General features: G+C 36.0%; 1 protein-coding gene across 2 annotated transcripts in view; it reads right to left on the bottom strand.

Annotated features, from left to right (window-relative positions):
• Nucleotides 1-21,897, bottom strand: part of EDIL3 (EGF like and discoidin domains 3) — a 374,627-nt gene that overhangs the window by 145,848 nt on the left and 206,882 nt on the right. For both annotated transcript variants that reach the window (XM_087430080.1, XM_004420388.3), the window contains one exon: nucleotides 13,274-13,387. In XM_087430080.1, the coding sequence (XP_087286206.1) occupies nucleotides 13,274-13,387 (114 nt within the window). The remainder of the gene's footprint in view (nucleotides 1-13,273; nucleotides 13,388-21,897) is intronic.

Here is a 21,897-nt window from a genome sequence, read left to right as displayed (position 1 = left end):
ACTGTCCCAGTCACACGGCAAAAACTCGAGGCTGTTAGATGACCAGTCATTTTGTTTTCTTTATTCCAGTCTGCCACCCAGAGATCTGTGCAAACTTCTCCTTAAAGAAAGAAGGCCAAGTAAATGATAGGATCGTATGAGTCTGGGAGGTGTATGCCGTTTAAAATAACTCCAGGTACAAGTATATTCTGACATGAGAAAAGAACTAAATTCAAAAATAGGCTTAATTACGTGTTTAGTGACAGTACCTTGACGCTTTGAAAATGATGTGCACAACAACAGAAAATATCACTAAGTTAACAGACTGGCATTCTGTCTTTTTTCCCCCCCAGGTAATGAGTAATCCCCATTTACTTTGTACATGACGCTCTGATTCGGGACAACTGGTGCTTTTCGGTTAACTCATACACTAGCTGCATTCTTCTAAAGCAACTGTGTATACGGCGTTGGTAACCCAAAGAACTAAATTCATTATAAACTTTTACATAGATAATTGGTTTTAAGGAAATTGAAAAGGTTCTGGTAAAAGGCAGACTGAATGTGCTCAACTTTGGACAGCAGCCCCCGGGCAGTGGGACGCTCTTTACCTCTTTTTCCTTGTCTTTCAAACACTGGTTGGCGTCTGCAGGGTAGGTAACTTAGAACACATCACCTCACAGGGTTACAAACTTCCTAAACCTGCGCTGTTGGTGACAAGCAGGAATGGGTTCAATAAAAACTCAACCTGCTAGTAAAATCTCTGTAAACACAATGACAAAAATGTGGCTTAATAGTATCATCTCCTATTTTACTTAAATGTTTTTATACATGGAGCTAGAGAACCAAACTCAGCAGAAAGGCCAGGAATGGACATCCAATGAAAATGGCTCATTAGTAGTTTTTATTTCCAAAAGCTTCGTCTATATTATACGGAGGGAAAGAACATCTTTTGAAACCGATAACCCAGTAACTTGGGGTTCTAAACATTTTCTATGCTCTGGATGCTTTTATCAGTCTGGTGAGGGCCGTTCCCAGAATAATGCTTTTTATTGCATAAAATAAAATACATAGAAAGAACATAATTATCAAAATGTTTTAAAATGTAAGATACAGTAATATATGTGTTTATCTATTAACACATTAAATAACAGAGGTAGTGGCAGGTCTACTGTGGTTTCATATTAGTGAAAAATGTAAATATTTTCAGATATGTGCAACAAGTATAATGTACGAAAAGATCTGGGATTTCAATTAGTAACAAAGTCATTGGTACTGCCAATACTATGATTCATTTAGTATGAATCATAAATGTACCGTTGCCTACATTTGTAATTGATGGGCATTCTAAATTTCAGGTAGCCATTAGTAAAAATAAACATGATTTTTGTTTTCTCATCAAAGGCCACAGACACCCTGAGTCCTATCCATCCATCCTTTGAGGGTCCTGTATCCTAAGTTAAAATCTTTGTGTGAAGTACTCAAAGGGCAGGACTGAGAATGTGCTTATATTAATCCCTGTTGGAAAGGGCTCACGTTCTGTTAAACTGAAAACTATTAGCAATGGTAGAATCCATGAATAATTTGAATGGGAAAGAAAATGGTAACTCATTAAGTTACTTCCAAGCAGATATGAGGCAATATTTATATACCAAATAGTCATTTTATAAATGTTTAAATAATTGTGTCTGCCTGAGTGTATCAGAGAAAATATAAAGTGAATTTTATTTTGAACAAACCACCGCAAATATCCTTGGATTTCTTGGAGCTAAGAGCTGCATTTTCAATACTTGGTGTTTTCTAGTTAGATAAGAGTGCTGAGTACTTATAGGCTTCCTTATATAACCATAGTTCTATGTATTTTTCTTGTCAGAATAGTTTATTTTCCGTCCCTGCTCCTGTTTTCCTTGAATTTTCGTATTGGATTTACTGACTTTGCTCTGGCTCTATTTCTTTTTATAGAACCATATTCCTCAAGTTCAATTTATTTTTAAATTGGAGACTTGATGTGTCCATTCCCTTTAGAGCTCTAAAAAGAATGTGTATTATTGACCAGATAAAGCTATTAAGGTAACTATTATGAAATTTATTTTTAGATCCTTGGCCACCTTAATGGTTCTTTGGAGTTTAAGATCATGCTCAAAGTAGAGAGCCCCTACCCTGGGAAGAGCGGCTGTGGCTATTATTTTCTTACTTAGCTCCTGCTCCATGGGGAATAGCCACAATCTAGCATTGTCTTCCACCACCTACTACAATTATTTAAGGGCCATTAGTGCTTTGAGGCTCCAAATTAAAACATCTTTTCTTAGGTATCCATTTCCTTGACCAGCTCCTGTTTTGGAAACATTCTTTTCCTTGCCCTCTCTAAGTCTTTATTCTCCTTCTGTTTCTCTGATTACTCTTTTATTTTACTTTTTTGTACCTTTGCAGATTGAATTTCTTTACCTGCCTTATATTCTATCTGTAGCAATCTTTCAATCTTATACTCTTTACTCTTTTTACTCTCTTTCGCACTAACATTCAATCTTACCGCTTCACCACTCTTATCTGACCCTCGAACCTCAGTCTTTATTACAATGTTTCCCCGAGCTACCATCTGTATTTTAACAACAAGATGTACTGCCTTAGCGGGATATGCCAATTGCACCTGCAATATGCGTGTGCAGGAAAGAAGTCTGTTGTGCTCCTATCCTTCAGTGGAAGAAGATTGCTTTGCAGATGAAATTCAAAACATGTACATGGCTCTTTGTCTTACATGCTGCTGGAAACTATCACTTCAAAGTCTGCTGCTTTGGTTGAAAACTGAAGTGAGGGGCCTGCCAATTAGTGTCATTGCCCAACTGAGCTCCATGGCTGCTGGTAAAATTTTATTGCAACTATTTGAAACCCTCGGGATTTCAGGAAATCAAGGAAAATTGTGCACATTTGGTAAAAGATCAGAAACCATCTATATTCTTTCCTTTCTCTTATTTGAGAAAGGCATTTATCTCTGCTGTTCAGTGGATGTGATAAAAGCAGAAACCACTGTGATTTTTGCCTGTAATTTCTCCATTATGAAATAACCATTTCAGTCTCACTTTGATATTCGGACTCAAAATTTCACTTAAGCACTCAAAAATGCCATGTTAACATGTGTAGAGGATAATAACTGAGCCACAAATTACATTTTAACCACATCCAACTTTCAAGTCCTAGGATTACTTTTTTTCTAGAAGTTTGCTTATAGAGAGATTTTTGTTTTTCTATATTGTACATACTTTATTTGGGTTCTTCCTTTGTTTTTTTTTACTAGGGTGGGATAGGGTGATGATTGAAAAGATTGATATTTTCAGTCTGAGAAAAATACAATATTTTTCAATCACGCACTACAGTTCTAAATTTTATGAGGACGAAATCAAGTTATCCTGTTCCCAAACTCTCTTGATCTCTGTGTACTTCATCTTTCTTTGTCTTTGAAATAGGAAATATTAGAGTGAATTTTAGCCTGGAGAATAAATGCAACACTAAATTTTAATCCCTGGACATACGCAGTTTAGCACATAATGAGAATGTTGACATAATTTGACAATCAAGAAAGTCTTCCTGGATGTTTTAGTAATTATTTGCTATCAAATACAAAACTGTCAGGTAATGAGAATCTGATTCAATTTGTTACAGGTATTTAGCAAGCCCCAGGGGTCTATTTGAGCATTTTGCAGATATTTCTTTCTGTCTTTGCTTTATTAGATTATCACTTTAAAGTACAGCAGGTGAACTTTTAAAGTGTGATATGTCTGTACAAAACTATTGGGCAACATTTGGAAAAATATACCCAGAGGCATCTGACTGAAGATGGAACTTCCTTGTCAGACGCAGAAAATCTAATTCGGTTTTGTCATTGAGTCAATTTTCTGTGGTTATTGTTGCAAAGACTTCATCCTACAGTGATGTGGGAATCATTTCTTTCCTTGAGGGCTATTGATATACTTGCACAGTATTCTGTTTTTTTAAAATTATTGACATGCTTTTAAAAAGAATGTGAGAAATTAAGTTAAAATAACTATCTATACTCAAGTATTTATAGTTATGTTTAATTCCACCTATATCTCTATAAATTTATGGGTAGATTTTGAATATTATATATCTTGGATTTAACATTATACAATTAATCTGGAATATTAAGCTTTCATAAGCCATAGTAGATTTCTTTATTTTTTCTATATTCACAAAAGGTGACAGCCTGAGGTAAACTGTCTTTCTCCTGTCCCAATGGAGTTCTGGATTAATCCCTATTTTATGTATCTAAAGGAAAGTAAAGTAATCTTAAATTTATATTAGGCAATGGTTTCAAAGACAAAAATCATCGCTAGAGCATGCCATTTCAAATTTCTAAAGCACAGCAGCTATTTTTTATCTGGAATAAAACTAGGATTCAAGTTAGAGATTATTTTTCTTTGCTTCTCTTTAATTTCTTGCTACATTTACAAAAGTTAAAGTCTATTTTGGTGTTTTAAAAATCCCTTATGGTTGCACAAAAAGATAGTTTATAAGACAGATTTTTGATATATAAATACTGTTTGCCATCATCTGGTCTTGACCTCACTTTATGGCCTAACAGGTAAGCGATCATCCTAAAAACCTCATCGCATAATGATTACACAGAAATCAGAACTTATCCACTAAATATGAAGAGTCTTAGGAACAAAGGGTCTGCTCATCCTGAAGAATATCATCCTTCTTGTAAAACTCTCACCTCCACCACCCTCCCCCGGTTTGGTACCTACTATACATTCTTCTGGTCTCAGTTCAAATGTCACTTCCTTAAACTCCCGAAACAGAACACGTATCACTTTCATGGCTCCCTCTTCTTCTCATTCACGGCATTCATTATATTTTATAATTTGACATATAATTCTTGTTTTTCTCTTCCACTAGTCTGTTTACCCCATGAGAGTAGGAACCGCGTTTATTTTAATTACCATTTTTGCCCCAGCTCTAGAGAGTGGCTACTGTTTGACGCAATTTGGTGAATAAATTAATTCACTCATATATGTTCTAAAAACCCTGTACATAGTTATGTTAAGAAAAATTCAATAAATATTTGTGGCTAGTTTATTTGATCACATAACTAAATACATTCACTAACTTATAATACTGGACTTACGCAATTTTCTTATTAAACTTACTTGTGCATTCTCATTATAAATACCTCTTATTTTTAAAACTATTTATTTTATATTAGACTCTATTTATATTTTGCTTTTGAATCTATGTCATACATGGATAAGGTAAAGTAGAAATTGAATGTTATATAATATAAAACTATAGTTTTTGACCATCTATATAGGGTAAGAAAATACTGGAATTATTTGTTCCACTGTTAGTTTCTGTTCACCGTTCACTAAAATTCTTGATCAAATAACAGTGACAGCTTACAAAAATTGTAATCATAAAAACACAGGTAAAAAAATAAAATTAGGTATCTGTGGTTCAAAAGTATGTTGTGATTCATGTTTTTCAAAAAGCAAGGCAACTCCTATCTCCTATAATGATGTTGGCTGGATTAATAATGTTTATTAAAAATTATATTAATGCCACAGGATTTTCTAAATTTATGGACTTGTAAAACATGATATGCAAAGCATTACAGCTGACTTCCTCACAAGTTGTTCTCAAGTGCATACAGTCAGTTGCTAAAGATAGGCAAGTTGTTTCAGTATATAATATGATTTAAAGATGCACAAAATTATAACAAAAGAAAAGGTGGAATACACTGGCGTTGACTTTTCAAATAACTCAAAGATCCTGGTGTCTATTTATTTATTTATGCTATTATTTGTTTGTTTACATTTATTGACCTAGCTTTTTTATAGGTACTTTATGTATGCTATTAGTTTTAATCTGCCCATCAGTATAAACCAAATGGTATTATTAATTCCATTCACAGATGAGGAGTCTGAGGCTCAGAAAGGGCAACTAATTTGCTCAGATATGTAGTTACAAAGAGAAAAAGCCAGAGCTGAAGCCCCGGTTCTATTTGAATGCAGAGCCTGTGCTCTACCCTTTTACTCTGCCACCACTGGCCAAGGCCACCCCTCAAGTGCAAGTGTTCTTAAAGTGTACGGTGTAATGAACAGGGTTCCTTTCATCCGACAAGGCACAGGATCAGTCATGCTGAGGAGTGCAGGCTCTGCAGTTGCAGTGCCCAGGGTTCAGGCGAGGCTCTGCAGTTCACTAGCCATGGGAACCCACGCAAACTCTTTAATCGCTTGGTAGCTCAGCTTTCTCTGTAAAATGGAGCTAGTGATAAATGGAAGCACTACAAGGAGTGTTAAGAGGATTAAATAAATTAATATTTAAGTACTTAGGACAGTGCTTGGCACATGGTAAGTTAAAACTCTAAACTAAAATCAACATTATCATATGACAATCAGTTGGTGACAAAATATTAAGATTAGTTGAGTGATTGCAGTTATTTATAATTTTGTCTTTACAAAAGCAGTAATTAAGTGTTGAGCACATAAAAATACATATCACATCACTTAATTATCTATAAAATGTTTTAGCAATTTTCACTGCATAAGCCTGCACTTATACAAATGTACCTGGCAGCACACACTGATGTCAAAAGAAAGAATTCATATGTACATATATATAGCACATATTGTATATGTTTGTGTATTTATAAGTACTAGCTCATTTGTAATGAAGGCTTAAATAGTCACAGCTGCTCAAGAAATGAAGATAAGGAAATATTAATTTACAGTTTTCAAAATATATTTACGTGTATCATTACCTTTTGTCCTTATTACTTTATAGAATTCTTAAAGTATAGGGCTATAGAATTATCTAGATTATTTTATTAAATTGTAAGAAACTGGATCATTTTGATGTTTAGAAATGTCACTTTATCTTCAGTGGAAGATTTTAGTTTCCATTTTTAATAAAATCCTCTGAAATCATCCAAGTCAATACTTTTTGGCATAATAGTTTGAGGATGTTGCTTTATAAGATCTCCCTTGGTAACTATTTTAATTTCCAGAAATAGTGTCAGTAATGGAAATGAATTTAGTGCCATTCCTGAAATTTAATCATGTCACATTTAAACACCCAGGAGGGAAATGTATATGGCTATTGTGGGCCACATAATCCAATGAATGAAAACTATCCTAGTTATTTTTAGATTAGTTAACTAAAACACTCTCAATTTCCATTGCATCTACTTTAAACATCATGTTCTGTTAAACATACATGGCAAAGCATATCTGTTCTTATGAGAATAGGTTTCTCATTCCAGTTCGTCATCATTTTCCTTTCAAGCTGTGTGTGAAAATGACTGAACACTTGAGCTTCTATCATTTAAAAGAAAAGGGAATATAAATTAGGACTTTAATTACAAGAATTCCTGTAACTCTGTAATAAATAGTATGGGAACATCTAAATGATTTTCACATATCAATCAAATGTAACAAATTAAAATTTAACACAATCAAAATCAAATCCCCTGTAATAAATCACTGGTAAATAAAACTAAGAAATAACTGAGATCAGCAAAGTAAATAAGTTGTGTGAATTATATTTGGAAACCTAAACTGAAATTATTTAAATCAGAAGTACTATTGCCTTAAAACCTATACATAAAATTAGTAAATAATTAATGGAAAAATTACATGCAGAATTTTTGCAAAGAATTAAACATTTGAAATAATTACATTGTTATTGAAAATGTTTAATAGATGATTGATTTGCATAATAATTATTATTACCACATAATTGAGCATCATGTCATAATAGATAGGGTTAGATATAAATTCATTCCTTATAAAGTAAAAGTGCTTAAAGCTATATTAATTAAAGACATATATTATAATAAAGAATTCACATAAATTTAAAAATAATATTAAAGTAGCATCTCAACATAAACTTCTTCCTTTTAAATGTTTGAAAATGAATAAATATATTTAGTTTTTAAAAATATCGTATATCATTAATATTTAAAACATTTCATTTAATTGTACTGACAAAGGTAATCTTAATAAATTGCTTAAAATTGAAGGTATGGTAAAAATGAGGGAAAGGTAGAGAAAGGTTAAGATCTGAGAAGTATAAATCTTTTGATGATGAACAGATATCTACATCTGTCTATACTATGACAGGAGTTATCTCTAAAGTTACCACTTTTATATTTTCAAGGCTCATTAGTGATTGTAGTTGTCAGATCACAGCATTCATATGTGTCTATCAATTATTTAAAATGGATGAAAATAAATAAGTGATCTAAGATAAATTATCAAGATGTCCACATGCAGAAGTGGCCTAAAATGAGAAACAGGGTCCCTGTTTACCTTCTTATTTTAAAACCATTTGCATGACCCCATTGCAAAACAGAGTTATAAAAGTTTTTATCAAATCAAGGGAAAGCAATTCCACTTGCAATATCATTTATTGAGTACCAACTAATATACCAGATTACATTTTATTATACTGGCAAAAGCAGCTTTAGAACACTGCTTAAAAATGCAAAGTTGGGTAAAAAACAACTTGATGGTAGTTGAGGACACTGAGAAATCAGATATCATCCGTATACTTAAGGAACTCAGAGTGCTAGGTTCATTCGTTCATTCAGCAAATATTGATTGAGCACTTATTGTTTGCAGCCCTGTTCTGGCAATTGTGACTATAACAGTAAAATCTCTTCCTCATGGAGTATACACTCCACTGGGAGAATAGTCAATAAATGATACATACAAGTAAAAATAAGATATGTTAGTGATTAACACTAAGGAGAAAAACTATAGCAGAGAAGGGGGTGAGCGTGTGTTTTAGGCGTTGATGGAGGGAGGTAGAGAGGCCAGGAAAGCCTCACTGAGAAGACGCCTTTCCTGCCAGGACCAATGTGGCTGGAGCAGTGCATAAGGGAGTGAGAGTCCTGGGAGATGAGGTTGGAGAGGTGAGTGAGCAGGGCAGGGGTACAGGCAGGTCCTGTGGCCTCAGGAAAGAGGAGGACTGTAATTTTCACTCTGGCTGAGATCGGAAGCCAGTGGAAGATTCTGAGCTGCTCGAGGTGATGCATTCTGGCTTTTGTTTTCACAGCCTCCCTCTGGCAGCTGAGTTAAGAACAGACTGTGGCCGGAGCACATGTAGAAGGAGGAAGGGATTCTCTTAAGTAAAATTGTCTAGTGGGAGCTTTCGTGTCTTCGAAAAACTCTTTTCATCACGTCCTTTGCTTTACAATTTTCTCCCCGTGATAAGGACAAAGTCCTCCTGGAGACTGTGCGTGTGTGTGTGTTGGGCGGGGGCCTCCTGGTTGGCATCGAGCCTGGATTAACAGCTCTCACCCCTTCCCTTCTTCTTTTTCTTTTCCATATTCTTTCTAAAGCTTGCCAGCTAGCTTCTGCTCCTCTTTAGCATTTCATCTGTTTCTGGTTTTCTATACTTCCATTTGTTTCTACCATTCCTTTTTCAATTTTCACTTGTAAAATGAAAGAGGGTAGAGATATAAAGACAGAGGAAGAAGCAGAAGGAGACGCATGGTCAGCCCAGTTTTTTTCCTTCACATATCGAGTGCTCTCTCATTAAACAGTCATTTAAAATACAATTATTCTTTTCATATCATAAAGGTACTTTATGCCTATCTTTATAAAGTCAAAATATACAGGATAAAGGTGAAGACACAACTCAACTATAATATGTTAAATATTAAACTACTTCCTTCCTTCGTGGGAAGGTTCTGTTCATGTTCTTGCTATACTTTTTTCTGTTGTTGTGTTTAACCTTATTGAATTGAAAGATATAATAAACTAAGGATAAGAAATATTTGCCTTTCATGTTTATTGTAAATATTTCCCTAGTTTATTGTTTGTGTTTATAGTTTATTATTTTTGTACAGATTGTTTTAATCAATTCTATACCTTTGCAATATATTTTATTATGATTTAATTTGCGGGTCATTGACAATGCTTTCATTTTAAAATATACTAGAACTTAATTAACCCAGCAGTAGATACAAGAAAGAAGTGGAACAAGCAAAGCAAATACGAGTGCAAGAGCCCAAGATTAGACTGAAGACGGTTTGGACTTGAACACAAGGATAATAGGACTTCAGTGTGGGTGTCCTCTGACCCACTTAGCAGCTAGTCTCCATCATTTCCCTTCCCTCTCCCTCCTGAAATATCTGCCAAAACAAATAGCTTCTCTGCCATTACTTCAGGTATAAGCCAACCCTGTGTCCTCTATGGGGCATAATACAAAGCCCAGAGGAGAGTTTATCAATCTTACTTCAGAGTGGAAGCCAGCACATTGGTTATAATCTAGGTAATGGCAGCTCCCAAGATCCTAACGTCGATCAGTTTAGAGCTGGCACCACCTGTGTCCTGCAGGTGCTCCTCCGTCTCCTGTACTGAGTGAATGCCCCAAGGTCTCAATGTGTAGTACTAAGTCACCACTGTGGCAGAATGCACTTTCTTATTCTGGATTTTCTAAAAATTATGAGAAGCCAAAGAAAAAAGCAGAACCATATCCCCAGAAACCTAGACAACAGGGAGAATAAGCATCCTTAACTTATTACAAACTCTTACAAATCAATACAATAAAAACAAATACTCCAATACATATTTTAGAGCGTACCCTCAGTGACTCTGATCTTTTCTTCGGGGCACAGAGAGGAACAGAGAAAATGGTAGAATGTCAGAACGTATGATGGTTTAAGGGAAGCAACTCATTACCACATTCATGTTCAAAGACAAGTCTGAGTTTAAATATAAATATTATATAAATATAAAACCACATCAAAGAAAAACAAAGAATTTCATTAAACACAATAGCAAAATCTAATTGGAAGACAGACACAAACCGGTGGCAATTAAGTTCAAAGTCTATTTCAATATGTCCTTCCATAACCAACCAGGTTTTCTGTTCAAGGGTATTTTTGGATGTGGTGACTTCAGCAAAATCTCTGATGGAGGGATGAACAGGCTTTAGTCATTGGTCTCAACATCTAGCTCACAACCAGGTCTCCTTTCATTTTCAACATGTAGGCAACCAACTGGCTGTCAAATTGCTCCTTGTCGAGGGGGGCAAGGGAATATTTATAACTCCAAGCCCTCGGTCTCTTCTCCCAGGATGTCTACAACCTCAGACCCCACTTCTTCTTAAGTTCATTCAGAGAGTTAGCGCTTGACCCCCTCAGAGTGACACTCAACGCTGGGCAGGGTTCTCATGACATATCCCCTGTACGGTTCTCCTTTTAGGAAAATGAGAGGGTCTCATCCTCCTATTGCTGCTCTGGCCAGGCCTCCTATGGGTCAGAAGTGGCCTTACCACCCCTGGACACGCTCCTATTCAGCCATTGTTTTAAGCTCTGACAAAGTTCCAGTACTTTATTCTGGCACCAGGTCTCTGTTTTTGCTGCATGAAAATCAAATAGTCGCTGGCATCAGCTTTTTGTTCTGCATCATATTAATTAAGTGTTCATTTACAGACACCTTGGAGGTGCTTTTCAGCACAACTTCCAGTGCTGACTAGGTAGGTATCTTCAAGTCCCATGACCCAAAGGAAAGAAGGATGCAAGAGCTGTGCCTGGGTGGGCCAAGGACCAGTTGAATCTGAATTTGAGTTAACTTAGTGGGTGGTCAGTTCAATGCTTTCTAGGAATCTAGGAAGGTGGCTAGGTTCCTTGACTGGGTGACTATTGGTCTATTAAGCTATATGCTCGACCTGCTTACTCAGACTGTCCTTTCCTTCCACTCATCCATGTCTGAAGCTTCCTTCATCAACTCACGCTCGATGTCCTTCTCCAATTATTTTTAAGCTTAGAAAGTTTTTCCCCAATCCAAGGTATTTCTTTGATATTCAGAATTTCATTATTGTAATGAAGCTTTTCAAGACTAAGGTAATGAGCATCCCTAGATCATCATTCTGTTTATATACACAACCCAAATAAATTCTTCAATAATTTTTCCTGTTTCATTTTATAAATTACCATTGTCAAGAGGAGGGAAGAGAGGGAAAGTGAGAAATAAAATGGTTACTCTTGCTAAAGAGGAAGGAGTGTGTGTGTGTGTGTGTGTGTGTGCACGCGTGCGCGCGTGTATGTGTGCATAAGAGACAGAGGAGGTGTAGTGTGCTTTCCTGTTTATCTTGTTCAACTCTAACTCGAGAGATCTCTCTGGATAGAGGAAAATACACTGAACTGGGAATCACAAGACCTGATTCTAGATTCTCTCTAGTCCTGCTTCTGTCACTGACTCTGAGAGCCTGGGGAAACCACACAGCCTATGTGTCTCAGTTTCTGCACCTGAATTCTCATCTGTATCTGCCTTCTGCATTTGCATAATGTTGTGATGCTCTAATAGTGTAATATACATGAGAGCAGTAGCACTAGGAAGTTTCTGTAAGTGCCCAGCAATTAGTAAGCTATATCATTATTGCACGCACTAGCATGTATTTGTGCCCAATTCTGGTCTCATCCCACTCACTGTAATCCTGTTATTACCTTTCCTAGTTTTTTTGTTTGTTTGTTTGGGGGAAGGAGGGGTGTTTTGTGCTTCTTTGTAAACACTTCGGGCAAATTATTGTCCTATCATTTGATCCATCAGCTCAAGATCCTACTGTTTTAGGCTTCCAAGAAAATAAACAAATAGTGTGTAACACTCTTACTAATGTGTAGTCCAGCTCCACATGAGTCCTCCTTTATCTCTACTTTGCATTTGTGATAGAGGATATCACATCTGTTTTTTTTTTTTTTTTGAGTAAGAAACATTTTTTATTTGATGATGTGCAATTCATCTTTTTTTTAATTGTAGGAACACTGGTTTATAACATTGTATAAATTTCAGGCGTACATCATTATACTTCTATTTCTGCATAGATTACATCATATTCACCACCCAAATACTAATTACAAACCATCACCACACACATGTGCCTAATCATCCCACATTTGTGATATCACAATTGTGAGAGATATCTGGGTAGAGTGTCCTGAATTTATTGTCTGAATCAGAGTAACCACTGGTTCATACAGTGGTTACATACTCAAGAGCCAGAAAGGGATTCACGGGAGAGATGCACTTGGGTCTCTGAGGAACTGTTGTTCTCCTTTCAGACCATAAGGTGACCTCTCTATGCCCATCATGCGCTAAGTGAGACCTATCCTGGAGAATATACGCATATTAACAACATTAACAACAATAAATATGAAATGTGCCATTTCAATAAATTATGAACTCTGGAAGCAAATTATATATTTTTTGATCCAGATTCCATAATAAATGGAAACTATGCAAATAAAAGTTAATGTATATATGTGAATACTTACTGTATTGACAATTTCTTCCCATGAATTCGCCTGGGCACTCACAGGAATAGTTAGCAACAAGGTCTGTACATATTCCACCATTTTTGCAAGGCTCAGCTTCACATTCATTTATATCTGAGGAGAACAGAAGGAATAGAGGAAGAGCATTATTGGTGGAAAAAAATAATTAGTTACTGGAAGGTTTTAGGCGTTTCAAATAAAACAAAGTCTAAGTAATGCTATTACGTTTTGTGTGCCTGTGTGTGTCTCTAGTCAATAATACAAATACTGCTTAAAATCAACAATTTATTAACAAATTAAATCAAGTTCAAATGGAATTGAGAATCCCAAAGAAAGAGCAACAGAACTAAACCACTCTCCAATCCTGAAAATAAATAGGAGTAGTTTGGGGAAATATTCCGTGTATCCTTAGAATTAAATCAAACAAATCAACCTTGATAGAGAGATGAATTGGTATCACTTACAAGATCTAGAAACCTCCCCTGCAGCAACAACTGCCAATTACACTGTCTCATTTCATCTTAATTCATTAAAATTCTAACTGACAGAGGTGTTTTAGTTTCTAAATAGTTCGCCTTTGATGAATGCGATGAGAAGCAAATTAGAGTTAATAGCTAAAGCTCGTTACATGCAAAGTATAATAAATGTAAATGATGATCACTTCCTGATCTCATTCAAGGGTTTCTAAAGTTGGGATGACTAAAGGGACTTACCTTTGATATACCATTATTGCCTGATGCAAAATCATATGAAATATAAAACACTCAGCAAATTATACTAATTTCCATGCTAATTTTGGACAACAGACACAATGACTATGATTTTGAATGAAAAAAGAAATAATGACTAACTCAGTTAAATATCAATCACTGATAACACATCACTCCCTCTAAGCACACCGTGCTTGGTTCCGTGGGAGCTGGGGGAGTGGCTGGAGGACACACACCAGTCCCCATTGCCTCCTCTTCCCATCATCTACTCCAACTGAACTCCCTCTCTGCTCTTACTCCTACAACCCCTTCGTACAGACCTAAATGGTGTTATTCAGGAACTGTATATTTACGTGCCTTTCACCCCTTTACCTAGTCAAACTGTGAGCTTTACCACAGCACACATCCTGCACTATTCTTTGTCCCTCTGCAAATGCCACACTCTCCCTGGAAGACCACTAGTGCTCGATAAATGTTTCTTGACAAAATTTCTAACAAAAGATTACAAATAGTAGTGCAGACAATCTAAAAAAAAATTAGTTCAGATGTGTAATTAATGTGCCTTCTGATACACTACAACGTATCAAAAGGTATCCTGAAGTCCTGGGTTTTCACAGCGCTTAAAGCAATATGATCATTAAATTACCCACTCAAGACCAAACAAGGGCAAAATGCTAGGAAACCTCTGTTTTTGCTCTTTCTTTTAACGTCTTTCTTTGAAACACTATCTCCTCCGGAAGCAGAATTGGTCACCCTCTCTTTCCAAGTTGGTGAAAATGCTTTATATCCATACTCAATTTATAATAAATAATGACCTTTTATTGTTTGTGCATTTTTTGATTTAACTCAAAAAACTACCTTAAATCTCAATTCATAAAAATACAAAGGTTATATTAAATAAGTTATGTACTTTAACATACTAGCAAAATAAGTAAAACATTTCTGCATATGTACATATGTAGTTAACATGTAGGCTCAGACAACAGATGTCAATTAGACAGAAGCATTTAGATATTAGTATAACGCAGGAGGTCTTTCAGCGGAGAAGGCTATTTGCACTGTGATTAACACTGCAAGCAATTTAAATGGAAACAGACCTCAATTTGAATAAATCATGTTTAATTAAAGACTAGATATAAATGTTCACAGAATATAATGTAATGAAATGAAAATTAAACATCTTTGTAATAAATCAGATACACGTCTTTTTGTCATAGATCAGGACATTATCATTTGCAGAATAAAAGTCCTCATCTATTCCAAATATACTGGAATATACTAGATTATTTTATAACTAAGAAAAATTTGACATAGCAGTTCCCATATAAAATAGGAATTTCCATATTTGGTCATATTAATAGTTCACATATAACAATAATAGCTATCATTTTTTGCGATTTTTACTTCTATGACTGCTTCATGAAAACTGTTTAAAAAATAGCCTCATTCAAAATTGGATTTTATAATCAAGACAACCAGTTTGAGTCCTGATTCTTCACTCTGAAAACACGAAACTTTGAAAACCCACCATCTTGTCTGACTGAGGCACAGTAAAAAGAGCTGAACGTGGATTTCCAGATATAAACTTATGAGGCACATTTTTTTGTGTGTGAAAGAAGACAAACACATGGTAAAGGAAGAAAGGAGAGGAAGAGATGAGAGAAAAGACAGTTGGTCACAGCAACATGCATTTCTTTGAACCAAAGAAGTACTCTACAAGGATTTCCAGGTCCTCTGCTCTGTTGTAACTAACTACACAGATTCATTCTCATTGTATGCATAACCTCGATTCTTTATCTTTACCATTATGTTGCACTTAGCCCATTTTATGCAGATTTGTAAAGGCATGTTGGTAGCCAACCCTCTTTGGCTTGGTTTTTTGCTAACAGAAATAATGTCAACCCATGCACAGTGGAGATTTCACTGGGAGAACCCTCCTCCAGTAACTGACAAACACATATATTCATCAAGATCACTCTGAGGACTCATGACCTTATATACACCTGCATCCTGAGAAGTGCTCAGTTACTCCTAGTCTTCTTTTTTTTCTGGACATTTGTCAGACCTATCATTGTGCAAATTATAGTTCCAAAACCTGTGAAATTGACTTTGGAGTGGTAGGTTGAACAAAGAGTTTTTGAAAATTGAAATTATATTTGCTAGTTCCTTATTTGTGCCTTCAAAAAACAATGGCTTCTCTGGGCATAACTTCTTGCCACAGAAACCATATTGCTCTTTTTAGATAACTATATTTAAATATTCAGAAATCCCATTCTTCATTATAGACTCCACCAGCTGGCCAGAGATGAAATGGAGATTTCTGGAGTCTGATGCCGTGGGGCCTCCTCTGGAACCTTAAAATTAATCAATTAACTAAATAACTAATTAATTAATTAGTTTTCAAACTGGCTCACATTTGCACTCTGCAGGGTAGGAATGATAGCAAGTTGCACTCTTGGGCCATCAGTGTCCCAATTCATCTTTGAGTTTCCCCAGAACTCCTCAGGGGATGCCATCTGGCCTCAGTAGTTTAGCTACATTTACTTGCCAAACTGGCTTAGAATATTTTGAATACTGACCACCATTTAGTCCAGGACATCCAATCGTTCTTGGGACAGAAATCCATTTAACCTCCTCTTGAGTGGAGACATAGACACCTTAATTCAATCATGAAACTATCTTCTTTTCATCCCCAAGTACATCTGGGCCCCGTGAGCATCAAGAAGAAACAACTGTTTCTCAGGCTGAGCATCTGCAATTTCATATATTAAAAGGACACCATGGTAAAGTTTTTTTTTCTTTGTAAAGACATAATTTCTTGATTTCCTTCTTCCTTTCTCTTGGGCTGTCTTTCCTCTTGCAATATTGTTATTGACTGTTAATTAGCCGGTAAAAGCTTATTTCAAGACCCTGCTATTTTTGATCCTTAGCAACACATCTTCCCGGGGCTCCCCATGAGCTATTAAATATTCTCCAACCTCCTGTGAGTGATTGCCTTTTAAAATCTGACCTTTTATTTTTTTTCTTATCTAAAGTCTATGGTTTTTAAATTTCTCTTTTAAGGCTGAATAAATTACAAAGAATTTCTAGGATTTCTGTTCTCCCACTCAGATACTGAATTTAATTGTGTCGTAATCAGAATTATCTACAGGATTTCCCAGTCATTTCTGGGACTGATTTAGTATATTTTTAATTTTGGGTGCTTAAACTCCCTTGATCTGGTGTTCTGCTATATCATTAATAATTCATTTTAAAACAGCGAATTAAAATAAGCATTCTTCAATCAGAACATATTACACACAAACATTTCATAGTAATTTATTGATAACTTTCAGTTACCAAGAACAATAGTGTAAAAAAAAGAAACCCAAATTCAAGAGATATTTATCCATCACCACTTACTAACAAAGATCATACTCTTTGCCCATCTGTATCCTGGCCTCCTAACATTCATTTTGAGATCTCAATTTAGATGCAAAAACTTTTGGTACTAGAATCCAGGTAGAGCCCAATTCTCCAGGATGTTTCCATATAAACTTATTCCAATAAGGCTTTATTCGCCTTAATCAGATATTTGGGCAGGAAGATAAGAAAGCTATTCCAGGGGACTTATAAAACCAAAACCAGGGGAGATAGAAGAAGTGTTGGGGGAGGAGTAATCACCAGGGTGCTATAACTCAAATATCTGAGGCACTGAAAAAATTCATAAATAAAAGCTACTTGAGGGGCCAGCTCAGTGGCCAGTGGTGTAGCGGTGGGGTTCGCGCCCCACTTCGCCAGCCCAGGGTTCACCAGTTGGGAACCTGAGCACAGACCTGCGCACTGCTTATCAGGCCGTCCTGGGGCAGCGTCCCACATGGAGCAGCTAGAAGGATGTACAACTATGACATGCAACTACCTACTGGGGCTTTGTGGAGAAAAAAGGAAAAAAGGAGTAAGATTGGCAATAGATGTTAGCTCAGGGCTAATCTTCCTCAAAAAAAAAGCTACATGAAAAACATACAGTAGAAGTCAAAACGAATCGATATCTCTGTGGAAAATTTTCACCAAAGAGCAAACCATCTCAAAGGACATGACCTCAGAGACATGCAACATCATAACTTGCCCTGCAATAAACATTTGTTGATTGGCAAGAAGGAACTGGGAATATCAGACATCTGGGGAGTCATCAACTGTACTGTAACAGTGAGTCCCTTCATTGGGGCAGGTGTACCAGCCTACTTCTAAAGGGGTTCTATTAAGGAAAATGGAGTTAGAACAATGCTCCTTTTAAAAGTTAGAATTTTTAGAACATACAGATGCAAAGGCCCCACACCATAGATTCTGATTTAAATGGAATTCGGTGGAATGAAGGCAGTAATATTATTTATATAGGAGTCCAGGTGAGTCAAAGGGTGACCAGGGTTGACAAATACTGTGTTGAACCTCAGCATATGAAGCCTACCCATCCATCCAACCATCCATCTTACTTACTTCTATGCTAGGTGCTAAGAATGCAAAGATTAATATGTCATGGTCCCTTACTTTTCTCAAGGCTACAGTACAGTAGATAGACAAAGAAATAAATAATCAGTTACCTTGCAAAGCAACAAGTGCTCTAACAGGAGAATAAATGCAGTTTCTCAAAGAAACTTCAAATATCAATAACTAAAATCAGTCTAGCAGACTAGAGAATGTTGAGTTTTAGAGGAGGAGTCTAGCTGACTGGGCAAAATGCTTCTGAGTTATCTGGAGTTATAACTAATTACTCTGTAAAGTTATTTTTCCAAATTAATATGCATCTAATTATTCTACAGATCTACGAGTGACTCCTCATTGTCCCATAGTTCTTTGTTCCAAATACGAAAGTCATATATTTCCTGGTTTCTTACTTTTACTATGGTATATTAGCATATATATTTTTGCATATTCATAATGCTTTATCTAAAATTAACCCCCCTATTCTGTCAGCTGCATGTTAAATTATTTCACTTGCAGCTTTCTCTAGTTCTAGTGGTCAATACTGGTGATCAACTAATTTGGATTTTTTCTATAGTGAGTCATCAGAAACCCATAACTGGCTAAATGAGATGGGATTCATATGGGAAGAATAGCTATGATTCATATGGTCACCTTCACCCACTCATTCATTCATTAAAACTTTGATGGCACCTTCCATGAAGCAGGCTCTAAAATACACAATTGGATACATCAGTGAATAGAGATAGCTCCTGTTCTAAAAGATCTCATCTTCTATAATTCTGCTCAGGAGAAAGATAATCATAATAAAATACAGTGAAATGTGTGCTATATACCATTATGTACAAAATGTACTGTGATCATAGAAGAGGCAGTGGCTTTGCCTAGAGGAGATGTGGAAGATTATCTAAACAAAGTAATATTTGGTTGGTGCTTAAAGGATTAGCAAGAGTTTTTTAGATGTGTTAAAATGGGAAGGAACATAAACGAACAAAAAGTTTTCAGAGAGAACTGAGCACTTGTAAGTATCTAGATATGCACAGGGACTATGTGTGTGGAACTCCTAGGGATGGTGGTTACTAGGTAGTCTGGCACCAGATTTTTATGGCCTTACAAGTCAAGTCAAGGAGTTTGAACTTTAGTCCTTGAATACTGGGGAGTTAACAGAGAATTCGAGAAGTGTGGAAGGGGCACGGAATTGAATAGGTCTGTGTTTTAGAAAGCTCATTCGCACACTCTAGAGTTTCATTAAAGGTAACATTCTGGAAAAATAATTCAAAAAATCAGAAGGGAAATTTATGTTGAGTCCATATCACTCAGACCACATGACATGATGACTAGAGCCATGTATCTTTTAACATTTAGCTTGGTTTGAAACGCATACAGACTTCCCAATATTTAGGGTTGCCAAATTTAGCAAATAAAAATACAAGATGCCCATGCAATATTTGGCTCATACTTGTACAAAAAAAATAATTTATCTGAAATTCAAATTTGCCTTGGCATCCTGTATTTTATCTGGGAATCTTACTTGAAGTGTCAACTAGAATGTAATTTCTCCCTATTTTCTTCCTTTTCTTTTATATAAGCAATTTAATTTTCAGCATATGGTCATGCTCTCCATTTTGTATTTTCAGCATACCCCAAGGAAAACTACCTACAGTAGAAAATCATTATTGATAAATGAGTCTTCTTAAGGCTTTTGCTCAAACAAAATTTGTTGCTTGCATTCTGCAAAACAGTTTATAATCTTTAGATTTTACCTCTGTGGAAGCTTCAATAATACACATATGGACAAACAGCACTTCAAGATGACAACTGATGGACAATAATTAGCACTTCCAGCCACTTGTAGGTTACTTACTACATGCCAAACATGGTTCTAAGCATTTTATATATGACATCACACCCTCTGACCTAGTTACTATTACCATAACTGTTTTGCAGATGAGGGAATTGAGACATTGAAAATGTAAGTAACTTGCCCAGAGTCACACAGGTGGTAAAACTGAGATTAAAACCCATATATTTTGTCTCGAGAATCTATGCTATTCACCAGTACACTGTGCCACCACTAGGAAATATTAGTTCTCTCTCTTCACCATCACTTCATCCTTGTCTTCAAGGTACCACTCCACGTGCTGAAGACGGATAGGTGATAATACACGGTCCTTGATCTCAAAATGTTTATAACGTCCTAGTAATATTAGCAGTGCTGATCTAGGTCAAAGACTCCAGTCCTAAAATCTTAGTTTGGGATACTTTTTTCCCCAATCCTTTTATTCCTCTTAATAATTTTTCTCAAAATCTTGAGTGGTTTGAGTGTAATGGGCATCTGTTCTAATTTTATTCCTGGAATCCACAACTGCTTTTCATTTAGAAATGGATTACTTTGGCTCTTACATTCTCTCATATATCTTTTAACTTTGCATTCAGATGAAAGGAATACATTTGTTTTTGTCTCTTTCTTTATAGAGGGTATGGATATATTCTGTACTTGTACAATTGAAATTTTTATTTTTCGGATTCACACTATTTTAAAATCTTCATTTGAAAGATAGCATACACACAGAAAAGTACACAAAACAATAAAGTTAAATGAATTATTGTTAAGAGACAACTTGTGTAACAACCACCAAGGTCAGGCACAAGAACACTGCCAGCACTCCGAAAGTCTTCACGTGCCCCTTCCATTCACAACATCCCCTCCACCCTCACCAAGGAAGCTGATCCCCTGCTTACTATGGCAATCACAGCCTTGCTCTTTGTGTGGTTTACAGGGTTGTTACTTAAATATGCATTCCTAAGCAGTATCATTTATTCTTGCCTACATTTGAACTTTATAGTAAGAAAAAAAATGCAATCTTTCAGTATGTGCTCTGTTGTTTGTGGTTTCATTCACAATGTTGTTGCAGGTGGCTGCAGTGAGTTCATTTTCATTGCTTTATGATACTTCTATTTTACTGTACATCGTACCACAGGCATTTTCCCTTTGTATTCTTAATGGATAATTTGTGTTGCTGCTGGAAATAAAAGCATCAGTAAGCATACTTGTGTGTCTCTCCTGATGCATAAGTATATTGAATTTTTTCTGGGTATATCTAAGAGTGAAATGGTCGAGTAATTTATACACTTCAGTAGATAAAGCCAAACTGCTTTTTTTTTTTTTTTTTTTTTTTTTTTTTTTTTAAAGATTTTATTTATTTATTTTTACCCCAAAGCCCCAGTACATAGTTGTCTGTCATAGCTGCACATCCTTCTAGTTGCTGTATGTGGGATGCGGCCTCAGCATGGCTGGAGGAGTGGTGCCTCGGTGCGCACCCGGGATCCGAACCCGGGCCACCGGCAGCGGAGAGCACGCACTTAACCGCTAAGCCACGGGGCCGGCCCATGGCCAAACTGGTTTTTAAAGTGGTTGCACCAAGTTGTACTCTTTTTTTTTTTTTTTTATAATTT

Source organism: Ceratotherium simum, chromosome 4 (assembly GCF_057802395.1).
Source record: "Ceratotherium simum simum isolate JZ-2026a chromosome 4, ASM5780239v1, whole genome shotgun sequence".
Taxonomy (NCBI): Eukaryota; Metazoa; Chordata; class Mammalia; order Perissodactyla; family Rhinocerotidae; genus Ceratotherium; species Ceratotherium simum.
The sequence above is the reverse complement of the archived record's forward strand: the minus strand, read 5'-3'. Positions and strand labels throughout refer to the sequence as shown.